Source organism: Manihot esculenta, chromosome 11 (genome assembly GCF_001659605.2).
Source record: "Manihot esculenta cultivar AM560-2 chromosome 11, M.esculenta_v8, whole genome shotgun sequence".
In the NCBI taxonomy this organism is placed as follows: Eukaryota; Viridiplantae; Streptophyta; class Magnoliopsida; order Malpighiales; family Euphorbiaceae; genus Manihot; species Manihot esculenta.
In genome coordinates, this window is record NC_035171.2 from 31,651,204 (window position 1) to 31,676,886 (window position 25,683).

Below are 25,683 nucleotides of genomic sequence, written 5' to 3' on the forward strand. Positions count from 1 at the left end.
ACGACTTTTTTTTTCAGATTAACAATTCATATAATAATTTTTTTATATGTTTCTACATGTTTTTATATTATATATAATAATGTAAGTTTTCCTCTGTACTCCTTTTGTAACTCGGTACTCTCGCCTTTTCCTCTTTTTTAAACCTAACTTCTTATTTTTCCTTCTCCATAAGAAACGATCTGCTTCAATTAACTATCGATAAATAAGAAAATATAGTTGTCCCTAATAATTTAAGAGTCAACAAAAGTAAAGCGGCTCATCCCGTCAAGGATCGGAATAAGAAAAAACAATGATCGTTTAAGATATGTTAATGTATATATATATATATATATATATATATAAAGAATTTAAAATTGGACTCACAGATTTAATATGGTAAGTGCATTTAAGTAAATTTGATAGAACTCTCATATTCTAGTCTCTCAATTTCTAATCCCCATTCTAAAAAAAAAAATTAAAATTATTTACTTATTCAAATTTTTATAATAAAGCATGTTAAATTTAATTTTAAATTAATTTTTTTTATAAATTTGACTAATATGTATTTAAGTTAATAATTTTCTCAATGATATTTTCTAAAGCATATTATAGTAGCTATCCATGATTTGTTTTTTTTATGTTGAATATTCTTCAATAGGTATGGTGTATGACTGAAATACTGCATTTTCCTTTTATGTAATAGAAATTAGAAATCGCTTATGTTTGCAAAAAACAAAGAAAAAGAGAAAAAAAAGGAGAAATAGTATCACAGGGACTTGTTAGAAAAATAATAAACAAAAATCAACAAGTAAAGATTTACAAGTTTCACAAATAATTCATAAATCATCAAACACTTGCTGCTAAGTTTATAAACATCTGTGGTAAAAAAAAAGTCTATAAACATCTAATCAAACAAATCCCATCAAATAAAAGAACCCAAATAGGAAGATCCCCACTTTCCTGTATTCCATTTTTTTCTAAAATAGAAAATAAGCAAAAGAAAAAACACCAATATTATTTTATTTCTATATTTCCTATTGTGGATAGAGGGCTAAGTTGACATACGTCGCCGCTTCACGGGATAACATATGCCGCACTTAATCAAACCGTTTACATTGCACGGGATAACATAGGCCGCACTTAATCAGACCGGATGTGCAGGTCCTAAACCCATGCTTCTCAGAGTAGATCTTATGGCTGCCATTACGCTATTAAATTTAATTTTAATATTGTTTCCTACAAACGGTAACCCACCAATCAGCTTACTCAACTCACCACTCTCATTCATCTCCTTGATCTCCTCGGCCCCGCCAACATACTTCCCTCCTAAGAAAACTGCAGGTAACCTAACTTTTTTGGACACAGTAGAGTGGCTGAGATCACCAAGTAGGGCTCACACACGTCCGCCGGAGCCACCTTCACCTAGGTACTTCTCCTGCTCATCTTTCAAAGATATCAATGCCATTCTCTTAGAAGAACAAAATGGATCCAAATCCCAACCCCAAACCCCCAGAAGACCCTCCATTTTCCACTGCGCCTCCCCACTCCACTGCCACCACCGCAACCACTCTAAAACATTCATAATTTAACCAGGGTGAAATTATGAATGTTTTAGAGTGGTTGCGGTGGAGTGGGGAGGGATCCGGACACGGTGAAAAATGGAGGGTCTTATGGGGGTTTGGGGTTGGGATTTGGATCCATTTTGTTCTTCTAAGAGAATGACATTGATATCTTTGAAAGATGAGCAGGAGAAGTACCTTGGTGAAGGTGGCTCCGCCGGCCGTCTCAGGGAGGTGTGAGCCCTACTTGGTGATCTCAGCCACTCTAGCCACATTATATATAGAGAGAGAGAGAATGGAAGAGACATGAGACTAGTTAGGGTTACAAAGTAGGACTGGACCGGGCCTTTGGTGCTATTAAAGAAAGGGATTCTATAACTTTAACAATAGAGTGTCTGATCAAATTCTTGATTCATCATTGGTTTAAATCTTCGGAGGTCTTTAAAAATATTAGATATTCTCAATATTTATTCTAAATTTGAATTTAGTAAGAAGGAAAGTAATTATATATAAAGTCAAGTTTGATTGGAAAAATTTGAAGTTATGGTAATTAATTATTTATGAGTTTTTAATATTAATATTTGCAAAAAAGATGTCAGCCAATTGGGAAAAAATGACAATGCAGTATATGGTAATATTTTTAATTCCTTGGTTTCGAGGATGTTCAGAGATATGAAATATTTATTCTAAATTTGGATTTAGTAAGAAGGAAAGTAATTATATATATAGTCAAGTTTGCTTGGAAAAATTTAAAGTTATGGTAATTAATTATTTATGGGTTTTTAATATTAATATTTGCAAAAAAGATGGAGCAAATTAGGAAAAAATGGTAATGCAGCACATGTAATATTTTTAATTTCTTGATTTCGGGGATATTCACCAGTAGCCAGAGGGGTGCATTGAGATCTGCCAATCCCTAAATAATTTTTCTCAGCTAATGTGGAGAACTCCAATAAATTCTGTTTACGACTATAGAACTTAATTGTGCCATATGTATGAGCAAATGCATGTGCAGGAACAACTCAGAAATCATTATTGAAATTTTAATATCATTTCTAGAATAAAAGATGTCATAGGATCACAATGGTTTCTTCCCGCTACTTCCATCTTAGTAAGGAAAAAAAATATTTTTTAGTGTATATGGTATAAGAAAACTAATTAATTTTTTAATTTTAAAAAATATATTAAAATATTTTTAATATTTTTTTAAAAAATAATAATTATTTTTTATTAATTTTAAGGTTAAATATTATAAAAGAATTTAAAATGTTATGAATATAAAAAATTAATTAATAAACTTTTTAAATATCTAAAATATTAATTAATAAATTTTTAAAATTATAAAAATTAAATAGTAAAATATTTAATGAATAAAATTAACCTAATCATTTACTAATAAATTTTTTAAAATATTTAAAATATTTTAATATATTTTTTAAAATTAAAATTTTTTATAAAAATTAAGTAATAATTTTTTCTTAATGCTTAATATTTTGATTTAGTGATTAAAAAAATAAATTATAAAAAATTATCTTTTATATTCAACTAATCACTAACATAACTACTATTCCCTACTAAATAAGGTGAATAATCAGTTAATAGTTTAATAAAACGGTTAATATTACAGAAAAAAGACTCTTATCATCAAATCTTATCCATATGCTTATATGAATAATCATCCGTCCTTAATAAGTGAGGCTACACCTAAAATTTTATTGAAAAATGAGAATTATCAGTATGGACTCACATTTAAAAATTAGAAAATGGGGAGCAAACAAAAGGAATTACATTCCCAATTGAGTCATGGTTCGGTTTTTATTTTGAATTTAAATAGTAATCTGTTAGGTTTTGAAGCAAAATTAAAATAAAATCAACATCAATTTAATTAAGTTGTTTTATTTTTCTTTAAATCAAATTAAAATTTGATGTATGTCACTTTTTTTTGCATGAAATCGTTGAATTGAAATCAATATTTAAGAATTTTAGAATATGGGCGTAAATCTCTAATTTCATCTTTCACGTTGACCTTAAATTGACCACCATGCATTACATTATTTATTTAAATTGAGTAGTAGCTTTTTATGATACAATATTTAAATTTATCTCGTATTTTTTTTAATGTTGTTTGTTATAAAATTGACAAAATAAAATAAGATAGAGTTTAATTTTTAAAATTTAATAAATGCTCACCCGAAAACATTCTACATATTAGTATATTGGCTAATATTATTATTAATAAAATATTGTTTACTATAAAATTGACGAAAATGTTTTTTATAAACTAATAAATCAATAAATTGAGTTATTTTTAACTACATTTGATGGGAAGTATATATTTGGATCCAATTTATTATAGATTAATAAATTTTTAAAATTATAAATAATAAATTATATTATAAAATAATAAATAAAATTCACTTTAATATCTTTTTTTTTTTTTTGAAATAGGAGTTGGGGGAGTAGAACCTTAGACCTCTCAAGTCTATTAAGATGCATTTTCCACCAGGCTAAGTCTCGGAGTGCCTTTGATATCTATTAACTTCATAATAAATCTAATTCACTTAAAAATTTCTCCTTTTAATTTTTCCATTTTGGTTCAACTTGTGCACCACTAATCTATCCAAACCGGATTTTGATGAGTCAACTTTTAAAACTAAAATGGTTTTTAATAAATATATTTAAAACTAAATTTATGAGAGAAACATTTACAAACATCAATAAAATGTGTAATATAACTATTTTATATTTAATTTAATTATTTATTTTTAAAGTATAAACAATGATGTGATTTAACAAATGATATAAAATGAATTTCATTGTTCATCTCTCTAAAATAATAATGAAAGAACATTCACAAAAAACCACCCTATGCAAAATCGGTTAATATTTTTAATAATTGAACTCGTTCAAATACGATGAAAATTTATATTAAATTATTTAAATTCATTCTAAAATCAATTATTATGACTCAAACTAATACTATATTTATATAATTTTAATTAATAATTTATAAATAAATTTTTTAATTAATAATTTTAATTTTAAAACTTAATATTTCATAAAATATTTATAATATAATTTTAAATGAAAACATATAAAAATTTATAAATATTATTATAAAATATATATTTTAATTAAATTAATTATTTATATAAATAAATTTAGATAATGATTATTCAATATGAAAAATCCAAATCCAAGCAAGTCTACCATGAATTTAAATCAAAACTATTTTAAATCTAATTATATATTTTATTCAAATTCATTGTAATAAAATTTCATCAAATTAAATATTCAAAAATATTTTATTTATTCAAATCTCTAATTTATATCGTTTCATAAGATATTTAGCTATCAATTGTATTAAAAAAATAAAAATAGTTAGGGAATATATTTTTTTAACTTATAAAAAAAATTAATTATTATGTAATTATACTTTAATTCTTAATACATTAGGGACAAAGACAAACCCAAATTGGCCACCCATGCATGAGTCCCACAGAATCACGTGCATGCATCGTCTCAAACACTAATATCTTTCCTCTTCATTAATCATCACAACATACAGGCCATTTCCCCATTTCTGACTTCTCTATCTCCATTAATGGAGAGGCCGCTCATCGAAGTATCAGACTCAGAGGTTCGTCTAGACTTTATGCTCAATTCCAAATGCCGAGCCAACGTCCGCCTCAGGTCTCTCTCCGCCACTACCCCAATAGCATTCAAGGTCCAAACTTCATCGCCGCACAAGTTCCTGGTTAATCCACCAACTGGGCTTATCCCTCCTTCATCCTCTACCATCTTTCAAATCATACTCAGACCACAAACCCATCTCCCATCCTCTTTCCCTCGTTCTCCCTCCGACCGTTTCCTCCCAATTCATCCGATTTGACTAACCCCGATTCTCTCAGCTCATGGTTCTCTTCCCTTCCTCTCTGGTCAACTCAAGATTTTAAGCTCAAGGTTGCCTTCGTCGGTCCATTTCTTCTCCGGCACGCTGTCAGCAGTGGGGATGTTATCTCTGTGAAGAATATAATAAAGAGGCAAAGGTCGATACTTTCTGAGTTGTCACCGAGAGAGGCTGAGTCGCTCCTTCGAGTTGCTACTGAGTTGGCTGACCCTGAGGGTATGGTGAACTTACTGCTTGAAGCTGGGTTGAAGATTGACGCACGGGCGAAAGCGGATGATGTGGGCTTTCATCAAATGGACGCAAAGTGGCAATCCAAAGGCTGGAGCGAGCTGCACGTGGCAATAGCATTTGATCGGACGGACGAAGTTTTGGATTCATTGGATAGTTTTGGGCCATTGGATTTGAGAGATAAAGAAGGAAGGACACCGTTGCATTTGGCGGCAGGTAGAGGGAATATCAAGTGCGCTAGGGTGTTGGTGGAATCCGGTGCAGATAAGGATGCTAAGAGCAAAGATGGCAGGACTGCACTGTATAGAGCAGCGGCAAATGGTGACCATAAGATGGTAGAGATGCTAATTGAGATGGGTTCTGACCCACAATCGCAGATAGTCATGGCCGTTCAGCTTTTGATGTTTCTCGGGACAAGGGACATGTAAGGATAGTCACAAACTAGAGAATCCAGCTTGAAATAATTCAGACTACATTATTAAGAACCTTTCTTTTTTAAGAACCTTTCTTTATTGACTTGATTATTCCAATTTCTGATGATGGAGACACTGGGTTTTGGTACAGAATAAAAAATGAAATAGTGTGCTGGAAGGCGTGTTGAGTTTCTATGATATTCAAAAGTAATTATACAACTAAAATTGTCAAGATTAACATGATTTCCTAAATAAACCTAACTTTTATTTTTAACAGTGGCCCACAAATTCAATTAACATGCCATAAATAGTATCAAAGGGACTTGTTAGAAAAATAATAAATAAAAATCAACAAGTAAAGATTTACAAGTTTCACAAATAATTCATAAACCATCAAACACTTACTGCTAAGTATATAAACATCTGTGCCAAAAAAAAAAAGTCTATAAACATCTAATCAAACAAATCCCATCAAATATAAGAACCCAAATAGGAAGGTCCCCACTTTCCTGTATTCTATTTTTTTCTAAAATAGAAAATAAGCAAAAGAAAAAACAGCTACTACTTCCATTCTAATATTATTTTATTTCTATATTTTCTATTGTGGATAGAGGGCTAAGTTGACATTCGCCGCCGGTTCACGGGATAACATAGGCCGCACTTAACCAGACCGTTTACATTGCACGATGTGCAGGTCGTAAACCCATGCTTCTCAGAGTAGATCTTATGGCTGCCATTGCACTGTGCGCAAAGAACATGTCTCAGCTCTCCACAAACATCACAGAAACTATTGTTTCCTACAAAGGGTAACCCACCAATCAGCTTACTCAACTCACCACTCTCATTCATCTCCTTGATCTCCTCGGCCCCACCAACATACTTCCCACCTAAGAAAACTGCAGGTAACCTAACCTTTTTAGAACATGTGATCATCTGTATCTCGTCGAGATACCCGGCATCCATGGACAAATCTCGCTCGTCAATTGGGATGCGAAATCCACGGAGGATTGATCTGACGGTTCTGCAATCTTCGAATGTTTTGCGGACAATGCCGAGGCTGGTAAAGTAGAGGATGATCTCGTGGTCATCCTGGTTAGGAGGTGGTGAAATTATGAATGTTTTAGAGTGGTTGCCGTGGTGGCCGTGGAGTGGGGAGGCGCGGTGGAAAATGGAGGGTCTTCTGGGGGTTTGGGGTTGGGATTTAGATCCATTTTGTTCTTCTAAGAGAATGGCATTGATATCTTTGAAAGATGAGCAGGAGAAGTACCTTGGTGAAGGTGGCTCCTGCGGCTGTCTTGGGGAGGTGTGAGCCCTACTTGGTGATCTCAGCCACTCTAGCCACATTAGAGAGAGAGAGAGAGAGAGAATGGAAGAGACATGATACTAGTTAGGATTATAAAGTAGGACTGGACTGGGCCTTTGATGCTATGAAAGAAAGGGATTCTATAACTGTAACAATGGAGTGTCTGATCAAAAATCTTCGGAGGTCTTTAAAAATATTAGATATTCTTAATATTTATTCTAAATTTGGATTTAGTAAGAAGGAAAGTAATTATATATATAGTCAAGTTTGCTTGGAAAGATTTGAAGTTATGGTAATTAATTATTTATGGGTTTTTAATATTAATATGTGCAAAAACGATTGATAGAGCATATTTTAGTCCATTTTATCATTATGTTCTTGATGTTTATTTACATCTTTTCTGCTTAATTTTGTGGGTTTAATTATGTTTTGCAGATATTAGGTGTAAAGAGACAATCTGGAGAAAATGCTCTTAAAACTGCCAAAAAGTGCCAAATAAGGAAAGTTTTCAGAAAAAGAAGGTTTTCAAATGAGGAAAGTGCAGAAGCAAAAGCAAACAAGGAAAACTCACTCAGAAGATTATTTGAAATTCAAATCGCAGATCTTTCTTTCCTTGTTCAAAAATGTGCACACACTGCTGTAGTTATATCTTCTTATTTAGGCAGCAAGATCTCAAAGAGATACTTTTCCTCTTCTGCATTCAATATTCAAATTTCAAAAGAGGCTCCACCTAAAAAGAAATGTATGGACAAGCATATCTTCCCCTTTGAAGATCAAAATTCGTGCATCCTTCCTATTCAGAAACAATATGCACGCTTTCCTCTTCTGAGAGCCATCTGCGCGCCACCTTCCTTTTCTGCAACAACTTGGGCAGCAAGTTGCACATGGGCAGCATCTTGGGCGGCCTCTACACTAATTAGGAAGTAAGGTCAGCATCTAAACTTATTTAGGAAGCACAATCTGTGCCTCTTTCCCTTTCTGAGACCAAACCGCGCGCACCAACTTCTTTCCGCAAAGCATTCGCGCGCAGCCTTCCTTCTGAAGCCGAAAAACGCGATTCTTTCCTTTTCAGACATAACTTGGGCAGAAAATACCTCTTGGGCAGTAAGTATGACCTAGGGCAACACTTTTCAACTATAAAAAGCCACATAAGGAGCCTCTACATGGTCCTTAAGCCCTCCTTGGGAGACACCTACGAAATTCACATCTCTTCTTCTACCTTTCTTCTTTTATTTTATTTTTAGTTTTGTTTCAGCCATGAGAGGCTGAAATCTTTAATTCTAGTTGAGGATTGGTTGAAACTAAGGTTGTTTAATGGGTTGTGAGATCTGAACATAAATAATTGTCTTTGGTTTTGTTCAATATTTATGCAATTGATGCTTTAATTATATGATTACTTTGTTGTTTTGATCAAATTGGCCACTTGATTTTAATTGCAAAGTTAATTGATTGTTAGTTGGGATTATTTTTAGTCCGTAATTGCTGGAAATATTCTGACCTTAGAACACTTGGGATAAAACCCAAGAAAATTGCATGATCTAGCATTATCTCCATACGTTTGGGTAGCTAGGATTGGATCTCTTTATTTCTTTATGCAATTGACAATTGTTTTGATGCCTATGGCCCAAAGACGTTCCTTGGCAATTTGTTAATTAGTAATTAATTAGAGGACGTTCCCTAATTAATTTAATCATAAGGAGAGACATGGTGGTGAGAAGCGTCTTCCACCCCCATAACTAATCTATTGAACTAATCAAGATAATCTAAGTTTCAATGATCAACCCAAACAACCAAAGTGGATCCATATCTTCAACTAGGCTTTTCTCATATTGATTTCCTCTTTTATTTTAACTATTTGCTTTCTATTATTACTCTCATTATTAGTTACTACAATCAATCTCAAACCCCCCATTTTACTTTTATTGCAATTTATTTTTATTCTGCTTCCAGTTTATCTCATTTGATCCCACTTTCAGTCTTTTATCTCATCTTTAATTTATTATTGTTTCAGTTCATTTTATTGGTCTTGTTGAGAAAAATAAATAGGTAATCAATTCTCTGTGGATTCGATCCTTTCACCACTATCTGCAGTTGTAAAATTGTTGATAACCAGGAAGGTTATTTTTGACCGGCTTCGACAACCGCGAGTCAACGATGGAGCCAATTTGGAAAAAATAGCAATGCAGCACATGATAATATTTTTAATTCCTTTGTTTCGGGGATGTTCACAGATGAAATAATTATTCTAAATTAGGATTTAGTAAGAAAGAAAGTAATTATATATATAGTCAAGTTTACTGGGAAAGGTTTGAAGTTATGGTAATTAATTATTTATGGGTTTTTAATATTAATATTTGCAAAAAAAGATGGAGTCAATCGGGAAAAAATGGCAATGCAGCACATGGTAATATTTTTAATTTCTTGGTTTCGGAATGTTCAGAGATGAAATATTTATTCTAAATTAAGATTTAATATGAAGGAAAATAATTATATATATAGTCAAGTTTGCTTGGAAAGATTTGAAGTTATGGTAATTAATTATTTATGGGTTTTTAATATTAATATTTGCAAAAACGATGGAGCCAATCGGGAAAAAATGGCAATGCAGCACATGGTAATATTTTTAATTTCTTGGTTTCGGGATGTTCAGAGATGAAATATTTATTCTAAATTAAGATTTAATATGAAGGAAAGTAATTATATATATAGTCAAGTTTGCTTGGAAAGATTTGAAGTTATGGTAATTAATTATTTATGGGTTTTTAATATTAATATTTGCAAAAAAAGATGGAGCCAATCGGGAAAAAAATGGCAATGCAGCACATGGTAATATTTTTAATTTCTTGGTTTCGGGATGTTCAGAGATGAAATATTTATTCTAAATTAAGATTTAATATGAAGGAAAGTAATTATATATATAGTCAAGTTTGCTTGGAAAGATTTGAAGTTATGGTAATTAATTATTTATGGGTTTTTAATATTAATATTTGCAAAAACGATGGAGCCAATCGGGAAAAAATGGCAATGCAGCACATGGTAATATTTTTAATTTCTTGGTTTCAAGATGTTCAGAGATGAAATATTTATTCTAAATTAAGATTTAATATGAAGGAAAGTAATTATATATATAGTCAAGTTTGCTTGGAAAGATTTGAAGTTATGTTAATTAATTATTTATGGGTTTTTAATATTAATATTTGCAAAAACGATGGAGCCAATCGGGAAAAAATGGCAATGCAGCACATAGTAATATTTTTAATTTCTTGGTTTCGGGATGTTCAGAGATGAAATATTTATTCTAAATTAAGATTTAATATGAAGGAAAGTAATTATATATATAGTCAAGTTTGCTTGGAAAGATTTGAAGTTATGGTAATTAATTATTTATGGGTTTTTAATATTAATATTTGTAAAAACGATGGAGCCAATTGGGAAAAAATAGCAATGCAGCACATGGTAATATTTTTAATTCCTTGGTTTCGGGGATGTTCAGAGATGAAATATTTATTATAAATTAGGATTTAGTAAGAAAGAAAGTAATTATATATATAGTCAAGTTTACTTGGAAAGATTTGAAGTTATGGTAATTAATTATTTATGGTTTTTAATATTAATATTTGCAAAAAAAGATGGAGCCAATCGGAAAAAAATGGCAATGCAGCACATGGTAATATTTTTAATTTCTTGGTTTCAGGATGTTCAGAGATGGAATATTTATTCTAAATTAAGATTTAATATGAAGGAAAGTAATTATATATATAGTCTAGTTTACTTGAAAAGATTTGAAGTTATGGTAATTAATTATTTATGGGTTTTTAATATTAATATTTGCAAAAACGATTGATAGAGCATATTTTAGTCCATTTTATCATTATGTTCTTGATGTTTATTTACATCTTTTCTGCTTAATTTTGTGGGTTTAATTATGTTTTGCAGATATTAGGTGTAAAGAGACAATCTGGAGAAAATGCTCTTAAAACTGCCAAAAAGTGCCAAATAAGGAAAGTTTTCAGAAAAGGAAGGTTTTCAAATGAGGAAAGTGCAGAAGCAAAAGCAAACAAGGAAAACTCACTCAGAAGATTATTTGAAATTCAAATCGCAGATCTTTCTTTCCTTGTTCAAAAATGTGCACACACTGCTGTAGTCATATCTTCTTATTTAGGCAGCAAGATCTCAAAGAGATACTCTTCCTCTTCTGCATTCAATATTCAAATTTCAAAAGAGGCTCCACCTAAAAAGAAATGTATGGACAAGCATATCTTCCCCTTTGAAGATCAAAATTCGTGCATCCTTCCTATTCAGAAACAATATGCACGCTTTCCTCTTCTGAGAGCCATCTGCGCGCCACCTTCCTATTCTGCAACAACTTGGGCAGCAAGTTGCACATGGGCAGCATCTTGGGCAGCCTCTACACTAATTAGGAAGTAAGGTCAGCATCTAAACTTATTTAGGAAGCACAATCTGCGCCTCTTTCCCTTTCTGAGACCAAACCGCGCGCACCAACTTCTTTCCGCAAAGCATTCGCGCGCAGCCTTCCTTCTGAAGCCGAAAAACGCGATTCTTTCCTTTTCAGACATAACTTGGGCAGAAAATACCTCTTGGGCAGTAAGTATGACCTAGGGCAACACTTTTCAACTATAAAAAGCCACATAAGGAGCCTCTACATGGTCCTTAAGCCCTCCTTGGGAGACACCTACGAAATTCACATCTCTTCTTCTACCTTTCTTCTTTTATTTTATTTTTAGTTTTGTTTCAGCCATGAGAGGCTGAAATCTTTAATTCTAGTTGAGGATTGGTTGAAACTAAGGTTGTTTAATGGGTTGTGAGATCTGAACATAAATAATTGTCTTTGGTTTTGTTCAATATTTATGCAATTGATGCTTTAATTATATGATTACTTTGTTGTTTTGATCAAATTGGCCACTTGATTTTAATTGCAAAGTTAATTGATTGTTAGTTGGGATTATTTTTAGTCCGTAATTGCTGGAAATATTCTGACCTTAGAACACTTGGGATAAAACCCAAGAAAATTGCATGATCTAGCATTATCTCCATACGTTTGGGTAGCTAGGATTGGATCTCTTTATTTCTTTATGCAATTGACAATTGTTTTGATGCCTATGGCCCAAAGACGTTCCTTGGCAATTTGTTAATTAGTAATTAATTAGAGGACGTTCCCTAATTAATTTAATCATAAGGAGAGACATGGTGGTGAGAAGCGTCTTCCACCCCCATAACTAATCTATTGAACTAATCAAGATAATCTAAGTTTCAATGATCAACCCAAACAACCAAAGTGGATCCATATCTTCAACTAGGCTTTTCTCATATTGATTTCCTCTTTTATTTTAACTATTTGCTTTCTATTATTACTCTCATTATTAGTTACTACAATCAATCTCAAACCCCCCATTTTACTTTTATTGCAATTTATTTTTATTCTGCTTCCAGTTTATCTCATTTGATCCCACTTTCAGTCTTTTATCTCATCTTTAATTTATTATTGTTTCAGTTCATTTTATTGGTCTTGTTGAGAAAAATAAATAGGTAATCAATTCTCTGTGGATTCGATCCTTTCACCACTATCTGCAGTTGTAAAATTGTTGATAACCAGGAAGGTTATTTTTGACCGGCTTCGACAACCGCGAGTCAACGATGGAGCCAATTTGGAAAAAATAGCAATGCAGCACATGATAATATTTTTAATTCCTTTGTTTCGGGGATGTTCACAGATGAAATAATTATTCTAAATTAGGATTTAGTAAGAAAGAAAGTAATTATATATATAGTCAAGTTTACTGGGAAAGGTTTGAAGTTATGGTAATTAATTATTTATGGGTTTTTAATATTAATATTTGCAAAAAAAGATGGAGTCAATCGGGAAAAAATGGCAATGCAACACATGGTAATATTTTTAATTTCTTGGTTTCGGAATGTTCAGAGATGAAATATTTATTCTAAATTAAGATTTAATATGAAGGAAAATAATTATATATATAGTCAAGTTTGCTTGGAAAGATTTGAAGTTATGGTAATTAATTATTTATGGGTTTTTAATATTAATATTTGCAAAAACGATGGAGCCAATCGGGAAAAAATGGCAATGCAGCACATGGTAATATTTTTAATTTCTTGGTTTCGGGATGTTCAGAGATGAAATATTTATTCTAAATTAAGATTTAATATGAAGGAAAGTAATTATATATATAGTCAAGTTTGCTTGGAAAGATTTGAAGTTATGGTAATTAATTATTTATGGGTTTTTAATATTAATATTTGCAAAAAAAGATGGAGCCAATCGGAAAAAAAATGGCAATGCAGCACATGGTAATATTTTTAATTTCTTGGTTTCGGGATGTTCAGAGATGAAATATTTATTCTAAATTAAGATTTAATATGAAGGAAAGTAATTATATATATAGTCAAGTTTGCTTGGAAAGATTTGAAGTTATGGTAATTAATTATTTATGGGTTTTTAATATTAATATTTGCAAAAACGATGGAGCCAATCGGGAAAAAATGGCAATGCAGCACATGGTAATATTTTTAATTTCTTGGTTTCAAGATGTTCAGAGATGAAATATTTATTCTAAATTAAGATTTAATATGAAGGAAAGTAATTATATATATAGTCAAGTTTGCTTGGAAAGATTTGAAGTTATGGTAATTAATTATTTATGGGTTTTTAATATTAATATTTGCAAAAACGATGGAGCCAATCGGGAAAAAATGGCAATGCAGCACATAGTAATATTTTTAATTTCTTGGTTTCGGGATGTTCAGAGATGAAATATTTATTCTAAATTAAGATTTAATATGAAGGAAAGTAATTATATATATAGTCAAGTTTGCTTGGAAAGATTTGAAGTTATGGTAATTAATTATTTATGGGTTTTTAATATTAATATTTGTAAAAACGATGGAGCCAATTGGGAAAAAATAGCAATGCAGCACATGGTAATATTTTTAATTCCTTGGTTTCAGGGATGTTCAGAGATGAAATATTTATTATAAATTAGGATTTAGTAAGAAAGAAAGTAATTATATATATAGTCAAGTTTACTTGGAAAGATTTGAAGTTATGGTAATTAATTATTTATGGTTTTTAATATTAATATTTGCAAAAAAAGATGGAGCCAATCGGAAAAAAATGGCAATGCAGCACATGGTAATATTTTTAATTTCTTGGTTTCAGGATGTTCAGAGATGGAATATTTATTCTAAATTAAGATTTAATATGAAGGAAAATAATTATATATATAGTCTAGTTTACTTGAAAAGATTTGAAGTTATGGTAATTAATTATTTATGGGTTTTTAATATTAATATTTGCAAAAAAAGATAGAGGCAATCAGGAAATAATGGCAATGCAGTAAATGGTAATATTTTTAATTTCTTTGGTTTCGAAATATTCAGAGATGGAATATTTATTCTAAATTAAGATTTAATATGAAGGAAAGTAATTATATATATAATCAAGTTTGCTTGGAAAAATTTGAAGTTATGGTAATTAATTATTTATGGATTTTTAATATTAATATTTACAAAAAAAATGGAGTCAATTGGAAAAACAAATGGCAATGCAGTGCATGGTAATATTTTTAATTGCTTAATTTCGGGGAATGTCTTTCCTCTTTATCAATCATCACAACATAAAGGCCATTTCCCCATTTCTGACTTCTCTATCTCCATTAATGGAGAGGCCGCTTATCGTAGTATCAGACTCAGAGGTTCGTCTAGACTTTATGCTCAATTCCAAATGCCGAGCCAACGTCCGCCTCAGGTCTCTTTCCGCCACTACCCCAATAGCATTCAAGGTCCAAACTTCATCGCCGCACAAGTTCCTTGTTAACCCACCAACTGGGCTTATCCCTCCTTCATCCTCTACCATCTTTCAAATCATACTCAGACCACAAACCCATCTCCCATCCTCTTTGCCTCGTTCTCCCTCCGACCGTTTCCTCCCAATTCATCCGATTTGACTAACCCCGATTCTCTCAACTCATGGTTCTCTTCCCTTCCTCTCTGGTCAACTCAAGATTTTAAGCTCAAGGTTGCCTGTTGGAAAGCTAATTGCATAACCCTGTTGGAAAAAGGAAAAAAATGTAAAAGATTGTTTAGAATATCATGAAGATAAAAGAGAGAGAAACAAAAAAAAAAAACATCTTGAAATGCGCACATATCATGTTACTGACATGGAGTTTCATTCTGTCAGAGTTAGGAGGGTATGAGAGTAGGTTGGATCTTCATATGATCTCCAGAAGTGAAGTTTGGTTGTGTCTCCTCAAAGCTATCATAGATAATACACAAATCAACACGTTCAAACAATTTGATGTTCTTGGCATTAGCTGAGAGAACAACAATGGTTAGCTTAACGGAAAAGTTGCACACTTTCAAAACAATTTCCTGCGAAGGATTTGTTTGTTTAACATAATAGCTTAGATCACATGTAGAAAGCGAAATTTATGTTTATATTAATTTACCAATTGCAAAATGGGCTGCTCTTTGGAAACTAATTATGGCGTTTGTATCAGTCCCTTGGTTATCGGGCAGAGTTGTTACAGACTCCTTCCAGCGAACAAATCACACCAATTAATAAAAAACGAAACGGTCAAACACGTGCTATTTCACATTGCCACCCTTGCTTGCGGTGCATACAATGCTCTCGCCATTCTCTGGAGACAGAACGGTAAGGCCTTCATCGGCTCTTAACATCTTCTGGTCTTAAATTGTGTAGAAATAAACAATTCCTCTCAAATGGTTGCGACATAGCGGGCTGGTTTAGTGAATCAGTGTGATAAAATACGCTGATTCAAGGAGAGGAGAGGAGAGGTGAAGAGAAAAAAGACGGTGACCTCTTTAGGAGGAACAGTAGGATGTGGAGTCAGCGGACACCACATAATTTAAAATTAGCTGAGTGAAGGAAATTGTAAATTTAAAAACAAAAAGCCAAAAAGAAAACCGAGGAATGGTTTCGTTTTCTTCTTGATGTAGAAATTCGTGCAATTACCCAGCTAATGGATTGCATCATCTGCAAATAAACACACAGTAGAGACTGTTAACCTAGATGATACTGAAAATTGCAATTTAACTTCAACAAATGTGAGATAAAAGGGACTGAACATCACCATAGAGGAGTTTCACTTTCCGTTCATAAACGATAACAATTTCACCTGAGAAGAGAAAAGAAAACATTCTAGTCAGTGATCTCCAATCAGAAATCGATTACAAAATAGATTGTAAAAAAGGATATTAGAATGCCAGAGAGCCTAAGCGCCATTGGTACATAGGGATTCAAAATCTGTTCATTGTAAACAAACATGGAAACATTATACTCATTGCCCGAGATTGGAAACTCTGACTTCAGTCGGTCTGGCCTACTCGATTGGAGATGGAGTTGAACACTAATGTATTATCTTACATAGTTAACTTTGATGAATTTTGAATCTAAGGGCTCAATTATGATTCTATGCAAGCGACCAGCAGTAATCATTTAGATTAATTGAATTTAATATAATTTATTCATCTCACACTTTTAGTACGTTAATTAATAAACATGCAATTCACTTATAATTTTGGTATACGATAAATTTAAATTTACTAATCTAATACTGCCAAAAAAAATCTTGTTAACTAATAACTACATGCTCATGGGTCACAAGCATGGATCATCGGATTCGGTTGGGCAATTACTGAAAGCTCATTTAATTTATTTGGGCCGGGTCAATTTCAATGGGCAATTTCCACCGGGCCGAACCTAGATAGTAAAAAGTAGATTGTCGTTTGAGCATTACTTTCAATACGTCGAATAGAAATTGCTAAAAAAACATAATCATTATTTTTTTTAATCGTAAAATTTCCAAACAAATAAATATTTCCAAACTAATTTTCAATAGCATTTAAAATTATTTTTTGATGTGTCACTTGAAATAAATCATATATGAATTATAGTTTTACTTAAAATTATTTATTAAATTAAAAAGAATTAATTTTTCATTTTCAATTTAAAAATTGGTAAAAAAATAAATTAAGTTAAATTTTTACAAATTTCTTGATTTGAAACATGAAGTGAAAGGAAAAGGTTAAACTTATTTCAAACAAAATAAACAAGTCAATAAACATAAGTTCAACATTTTATGAAAATTCAACTGTTGTAAATTTATAAAATAATAAATAAGTAGGGGTGTAAACGAATCGAGTCGAGCCAAATTTTGAAGAGTTCAAGCTTGTTAGAATTCAAAACGCCATAAAGCAATGAAACCATGCAAGTTTGTTCACATTTACCAGTAGGAATTGAAGAGAAGAGAAATGAAGTAAAATATCCTCCTCCTCACAATATCCAAAAAGGTTGATAAAATTCTTGTGATTCACTTTTGATAATGTCTCAATCTGAAAGAAAATATCTGAAGGAATTAGAAAACGAGGTTGCATCATAAGTCCTTATAGTTCAATGTGATTAGCTCATAAAGTACCTTCTTCCTAAATTGAACTTCCAAATGCTTAGGCCAATCCTTGGAAGATGTTACTGCAACTGAGGCCACAGCTATTTCAATGCCACTGGACAATGTTCCCTTGTACAGTGTACCAATTGGTGAAGAACCAATTACACTACTGAAATCTTCACAGCCTGCTTCAAGCTCAGATCTTTTTTAAGCTTCGATACACCTGAAATGCAAATCTTGAGTCATGCAAGTAGATAGCCAAAAAGGGTTGAACACGGACACACCATATGGAAGAAAGATGTGGAGCAGCTTACACTCTAGATGCACATGTAAAATGGTTTGAAGTTTGAAACCTCACACCCTCGTACAAAATATAACTTTTCCACTTGGGAAGAAGAATTACCAGTTACAAATGCTTTCTGAAGTTGCCCACTCAATCCTGTGGCCCAAGGTTTGACAGTAGCCTTGTTAATTTTATACACATAGAAGATGACAATGGACATGGCAAGTAGAGCACCCCCTATGGCACCAGCAATTACAGAAACATGTTTTTTTGATGAGGAAGGTTTTCTAGGATTATTAGAGGATGGAGGAGTTGGAACTAGAAGAGGATTTGAAGCAGAACCATTAGGTGAAGCAGAAGGGGGATTTGGTTCCAGTGGAGTTGGAAGAGAAACAACTGCAGGGGGAGAAGAGGGTGCCGGATTTGGTTCCGGTGGAGGAGATTGAATGGAGTTATTTACAGGGGGAGAAGGCAAAAGCGAAAATGGTGGGGCTACAGATCTAGGTGGAGCCTTTCCAGATTCAGAAGGTGCTTCTGGAACAGAGAAACGACTTCTTAAATATGGTGATTCATTCACTCGAGGGGCATTGGCCACTTGCAGCTGTCGCTTGTTAATTGCATTTTCAGTTTGCACAGCATTCCTGTAAAAAATATGGGGGACAAAGGCATAATGTAAGTATGTAACAGCATGGAACAACAAAGAAATTACACAAATACAGAGAAGGGGAAGGGAAGGGAGGGGGGGAATGCAAGACAATTTCATTTCATGAAAACAATGAATTGTTTGTCACAGAGGGGCCATTCCTTTTCTCAACGTCCCCCATAAAGGAGAAATTCCATCAGATGGTTCACCAAAAGGTGCCCAAGAACCTAAAACAATGTTAGTGCCACTAAAATTGTCTCAGATTTACAGTAGACTACCAGAAAAATGTCTTATCTTGACCCATACGAGAATATTCAACTGACATACCGTAAGGCAGATCTTTCATTGTAAGATGGTCCTTTAGCTGCACTAGCTAGTTGGTTTTCATCTACTTGAAATTCAGAATGTGTTTCTAGTCGATGAATTTCAGGTGATAAATTGCTGAGAAGCCTGTTGTTGTCCAGGAGACTAAAACATATGCACAAAAAAAATGGAGTTCATATACTAATGGAAGCAAAAGATAATCTCAATGGAGGAAAAAAATTGTTCAACATTATCAACTTACAGGATTGTCAAAGAGAGACTACTGTCAAGGACGGGAGGGAGTGGCCCACTGAAGTTATTATTTCCAAAATCTAGCACCTCCAACTCCTTCAACTCTCCAATCCCTTCAGGAATGATGCCAGTAAAAGAATTGTTGTGCAAAATGCTGCAGCAGAACATTAAGCCATATGACCAAAGGCAAAAAAATTCTGAATCAAAGGACAGAAGGTAAATTTATGTTGCCTAGTTGATACTTACATAGACTTTATGCGAACAAGGTTTCTGAGGTCAGGTGCTAGTGTTCCTCCAAGATAAAGATCTTTCAAGTTCCTGAATATTACATATTTTTCTTTAGAATAAAATAGAGAGCTTATCAGCAAGTAGTATCACGTTTAAAATAACCATTAACTACAAAGAGAGTAACACTGATTTTCTTTTCAAGTTTTACTCAATCTGAGCTGATTCCATTAAGTTCTAATCAAAATAAACCGAACTTGGAAACCAAAGCACGAGTTAAGGATTCTGATTCAAGTTGCAAAGTTTACATATCACCAGGGAACCCAAAAGGATCCCAGGCACAGCAGCACCTGATGTGATATAGTTTTGAAAAATGTTCTCACAATGCTGCAGACTGCAGCCAAAAGGGCAATCAACAGAACATGTAATCCATAGATCAAGCAGCATAAATTATAGTAATAGAGTTACTTTGATCTGATAGAGTCATCCAAAAAAGTAAACTGGAAACCAACGGATGACTTCTCAAAACTGCAAAGTAATAGCTAGAACACACTTTAAACTTGCCATCCAAAACCAAAAGGTTATGTATTTTTCATCGCTGACTCGCATGATTAGCTTCAGAAATTACAAATTTTATCAAAAAAATGCATCTCGAGCCTCAAAACTTTTCCCTTAAATTTTCCAGTATCAGAACAGAAAAGAAAACGAAAACAAAAGGCCAAAATTTTTCAGCAGAGAGAAAAGATACATACAATTCGACAACTTTGCCATCAGAGCACTCAACTCCAAACCAATAACACGGATTAACAACTCCATCCTCATCCTTCCAATTCTTCAACGCGTCGTACGGATCACTCACTATTCTTTCTCTAAACTTCAATAACGCTAAACCTGCAAACAGACCACCAAATTTCACCAACCATTCTTCTCCACTTTCCCAAGAAACAAACAGAAAACCATATGTAGCTATATACCTTCGTCGTTGAGCGACCAGCACAAAATAAAGTTCCGGTAGAGCAAAAAGAGAAGAAGAACTCTAAATCTGATGAATTTCCAGGAGCAAAAAGAGAAGAAAATAAACATCATAATCTTTATGAATATTTAAAATATTTTTCAAATTAAAAATATTATAAATAAAAATATTCTCTCCTAGCGTTATTATTTTTTAATTAAAATTTTAACGAGCTACCACAGAATATTTTTATTAATTAACGACTTTTTTTTTCAGATTAACAATTCATATAATATTTTTTTATATGCTTCTACATGTTTTTATAATATATATAATAATGTAAGTTTTCCTCTGTACTCCTTTTGTAGCTCGGTACTCTCGCCTTTTCCTCTTTTTTAAACCTAACTTCTTATTTTTCCTTCTCCATAAGAAACGATCTGCTTCAATTAACTATCGATAAATAAGAAAATATAGTTGTCCCTAATAATTTAAGAGTCAACAACAGGAAAGCGGCTCATCCCGTCAAAGATCGGAATAAGAAAAAACAATGATCGTTTAAGATATGTTTATGTGTATATATATATATATATAAAGAATTTAAAATTGGACTCACAGATTTAATATGGTAAGTGCATTTAAGTAAATTTGATAGAACTCTCATATTCTAGTCTCTCAATTTCTAATCCCCATTCTAAAAAAAAAAAATTAAAATTATTTACTTATTCAAATTTTTATAATAAAGCATGTTAAATTTAATTTTAAATTAATTTTTTTTATAAATTTGACTAATATGTATTTAAGTTAATAATTTTCTCAATGATATTTTCTAAAGCATATTATAGTAGCTATCCATGATTTGTTTTTTTTATGTTGAATATTCTTCAATAGGTATGGTGTATGACTGAAATACTGCATTTTCCTTTTATGTAATAGAAATTAGAAATCGCTTATGTTTGCAAAAAAACAAAGAAAAAGAGAAAAAAAAGGAGAAATAGTATCACAGGGACTTGTTAGAAAAATAATAAACAAAAATCAACAAGTAAAGATTTACAAGTTTCACAAATAATTCATAAATCAGCAAACACTTGCTGCTAAGTTTATAAACATCTGTGGCAAAAAAAAAGTCTATAAACATCTAATCAAACAAATCCCATCAAATAAAAGAACCCAAATAGGAAGATCCCCACTTTCCTGTATTCCATTTTTTTCTAAAATAGAAAATAAGCAAAAGAAAAAACACCAATATTATTTTATTTCTATATTTCCTATTGTGGATAGAGGGCTAAGTTGACATACATCGCCGCTTCACGGGATAACATATGCCGCACTTAATCAGACCGTTTACATTGCACGGGATAACATAGGCGGGATAACATAGGCCGCACTTAATCAGACCGGATGTGCAGGTCCTAAACCCATGCTTCTCAGAGTAGATCTTATGGCTGCCATTCAATCAGCTTACTCAACTCACCACTCTCATTCATCTCCTTGATCTCCTCGGCCCCGCCAACATACTTCCCTCCTAAGAAAACTGCAGGTAACCTAACTTTTTTGGACGCAGTAGAGTGGCTGAGATTACCAAGTAGGGCTCACACCTCCCTAAGACGTCCGCCGGAGCCACCTTCACCAAGGTACTTCTCCTGCTCATCTTTCAAAGATATCAATGTCATTCTCTTAGAAGAACAAAATGAATCCAAATCCCAACCCCAAACCCCCAGAAGACCCTCCATTTTCCACCGTGCCTCCCCACTCCACTGCCACCACCGCAACCACTCTAAAACATTCATAATTTCACCACCTCCTAACCAGGGTGAAATTATGAATGTTTTAGAGTGGTTGCGGTGGAGTGGGGAGGCAATCCGGACACGGTGGAAAATGGAGGGTCTTATGGGGGTTTGGGGTTGGGATTTGGATCCATTTTGTTCTTCTAAGAGAATGGCATTGATATCTTTGAAAGATGAGCAGGAGAAGTACCTTGGTGAAGGTGGTTCCGCCGGCAGTCTCAGGGAGGTGTGAGCCCTACTTGGTGATCTCAGCCACTCTAGCCACATTATATATAGAGAGAGAGAGAATGGAAGAGACATGAGACTAGTTAGGGTTACAAAGTAGGACTGGACCGGGCCTTTGGTGCTATTAAAGAAAGGGATTCTATAACTTTAACAATGGAGTGTCTGATCAAATACTTGATTCATCATTGGTTTAAATCTTTGGAGGTCTTTAAAAATATTAGATATTCTCAATATTTATTCTAAATTTGAATTAAGCAAGAAGGAAAGTAATTATATATAAAGTCAAGTTTGCTTGGAAAAATTTGAAGTTATGGTAATTAATTATTTGAGTTTTTAATATTAATATTTGCAAAAAAGATGTCAGCCAATTGGGAAAAAATTACAATGCAGTACATGGTAATATTTTTAATTCCTTGGTTTCGAGGATGTTCAGAGATATGAAATATTTATTCTAAATTTGGATTTACTAAGAAGGAAAGTAATTATATATATATAGTCAAGTTTGCTTGGAAAGATTTGAAGTTATGGTAATTAATTATTTATGGATTTTTAATATTAATATTTACAAAAAAAAATGGAGCTAATTGGAAAAAAATGGCAATGCAGCACATGGTAATATTTTTAATTTCTTTGTTTCGGGGATGTTCAGAGATATGAAATATTTATTATAAATTTGGATTTAGTAAGAAGGAAAGTAATTATATATATAGTCAAGTTTGCTTGGAAAAATTTGAAGTTATGGTAATTAATTATTTATGGGTTTTTAATATTAATATTTGCAAAAAAGATGAAGCAAATTAGAAAAGAATGGTAATGCAGCACATGGTAATATTTTTAATTTCTTGATTTCGGGGATATTCACTAGTAGCCAGAGGGGTGCATTGAGATCTGCCAATCCCTAAATAATTCTGTTTACGACTATAGAACTTAATTGTGCCATATGTATGAGCAAATGCATGTGCAGGAACAACTCAGAAATCATTATTGAAATTTTAATATCATTTCTAGAATAAAAGATGTCATAGGATCACAATGGTTTCTTCCCGCTACTTCCATCTTAGTAAGGAAAAAAATATTTTTTAGTGTATATGGTATAAGAAAACTAATTAATTTTTTAATTTTAAAAAATATATTAAAATATTTTTAATATTTTTTTAAAAAATAATAATTATTTTTTATTAATTTTAAGGTTAAATATTATAAAAGAATTTAAAATGTTATGAATATAAAAAATTAATTAATAAACTTTTTAAATATCTAAAATATTAATTAATAAATTTTTAAAATTATAAATATTAAATAGTAAAATATTTAATGAATAAAATTAACCTAATCATTTACTAATAAATTTTTTAAAATATTTAAAATATTTTAATATATTTTTTAAAATTAAAATTTTTTATAAAAATTAAGTAATAATTTTTTCTTAATGCTTAATATTTTGATTTAGTGATTAAAAAAATAAATTATAAAAAATTATCTTTTATATTCAAGTAATCACTAACATAACTGCTATTCCCTACTAAATAAGGTGAATAATCAGTTAATAGTTTAATAAAACAGTTAATATTACAGAAAAAAGACTCTTATCATCAAATCTTATCCATATGCTTATATGATTTTTCCTAACCTCATCCTAAAATGAGTTAGATGAATAATCATCCGTCCTTAATAAGTGAGGCTACATTCAAAGTATCTAATTTGCATCCTAAAATTTTATTAAAAAATGAGAATTATCAGTATGGACTCACATTTAAAAATTAGAAAATGCGGAGCAAACAAAAGGAATTACATTCCCAATTGAGTCATGGTTCGGTTTTTATTTTGAATTTAAATAGTAATCTGTTAGGTTTTGAAGCAAAATTAAAATAAAATCAACATCAATTTAATTAAGTTGTTTTATTTTTCTTTAAATCAAATTAAAATTTGTTGTATGTCACTTTTTTTTGCATGAAATCGTTGAATTGAAATCAATATTTAAGAATTTTAGAATATGGGCGTAAATCTCTAATTTCATCTTTCACGTTGACCTTAAATTGACTACCATGCATTACATTATTTATTTAAATTGAGTAGTAGCTTTTTATGATACAATATTTAAATTTATCTCGTACTTTTTTTAATGTTGTTTGTTATAAAATTGACAAAATAAAATAAGATAGAGTTTAATTTTTAAAATTTAATAAATGCTCACCCGAAAGCATTCTACATATTAGTATATTGACTAATATTATTATTAATAAAATATTGTTTACTATAAAATTGACGAAAATGTTTTTTATAAACCAATAAATCAATAAATTGAGTTATTTTTAAGTACATTTGATGGGAAGTATATATTTGGATCCAATTTATTATAGATTAATAAATTTTTAAAATTATAAATAATAAATTATATTATAAAATAATAAATAAAATTCACTTTAATATCTTTTTTTTTTTTTTTTTGAAATAGGAATTGGGGGAGTAGAACCTTAGACCTGTCAAGTCTACTAGGATGCATTTTCCACCAGGCTAAGCCTCGGAGTGCCTTTAATATCTATTAACTTCATAATAAATCTAATTCACTTAAAAATTTCTCCTTTTAATTTTTCCATTTTAATTCAACTTGTGCACCACTAATCTATCCAAACGGGATTTTGATGAGTCAACTTTTAAAACTAAAATGGTTTTTAATAAATACATTTAAAACTGAATTTATGAGAGAAACATTTACAAACATCAATAAAATGTGTAATATAACTATTTTAAATTTAATTTAATTATTTATTTTTAAAGTATAAACAATGATGTGATTTAACAAATGATATAAAATGAATTTTATTGTTCATCTCTCTAAAATAATAATGAAAGAACATTCACAAAAAACCACCCTATGCTAAATCGGTTAATATTTTTAATAATTGAACTCGTTCAAATACGATGAAAATTTATATTAAATTATTTAAATTCATTCTAAAATCAATTATTATGACTCAAATTAATACCATATTTATATAATTTTAATTAATAATTTATAAATAAAATTTTTTAATTAAAAATTTTAATTTTAAAACTTAATTTGGAAAAAAATGGCAATGCAGCACATAGTAATATTTTTAATTTCTTTGTTTTGGGGATGTTCAGAGATATGAAATATTTATTCTAAATTTGGATTTAGTAAGAAGGAAAGTAATTATATA

General features: G+C 31.4%; 1 protein-coding gene and 2 pseudogenes across 1 annotated transcript; 1 reads left to right on the plus strand and 2 right to left on the minus strand.

The window, feature by feature from the left end:
* The first annotated feature begins 5,062 nt into the window (after positions 1 to 5,062).
* Positions 5,063 to 6,243, plus strand: LOC122725170 (annotated as a pseudogene).
* A 461-nt stretch (positions 6,244 to 6,704) lies between these two features.
* Positions 6,705 to 7,389, minus strand: LOC122725173 (uncharacterized protein At3g28850-like). Its single transcript, XM_043962097.1, has one exon. It carries the CDS (start codon positions 7,050 to 7,052, stop codon positions 6,705 to 6,707), a length of 348 nt encoding a protein of 115 aa, XP_043818032.1. The 5' UTR covers positions 7,053 to 7,389.
* A 7,963-nt stretch (positions 7,390 to 15,352) lies between these two features.
* Positions 15,353 to 20,626, minus strand: LOC122725042 (annotated as a pseudogene).
* Between the last annotated feature and the right edge of the window lie 5,057 nt (positions 20,627 to 25,683).

Excerpts from the sequence above, each read along its gene's own strand:
- LOC122725173 (XM_043962097.1), bottom strand. The coding sequence starts at position 7,052 with ATGGATGCCGGGTATCTCGACGAGATACAGATGATCACATGTTCTAAA.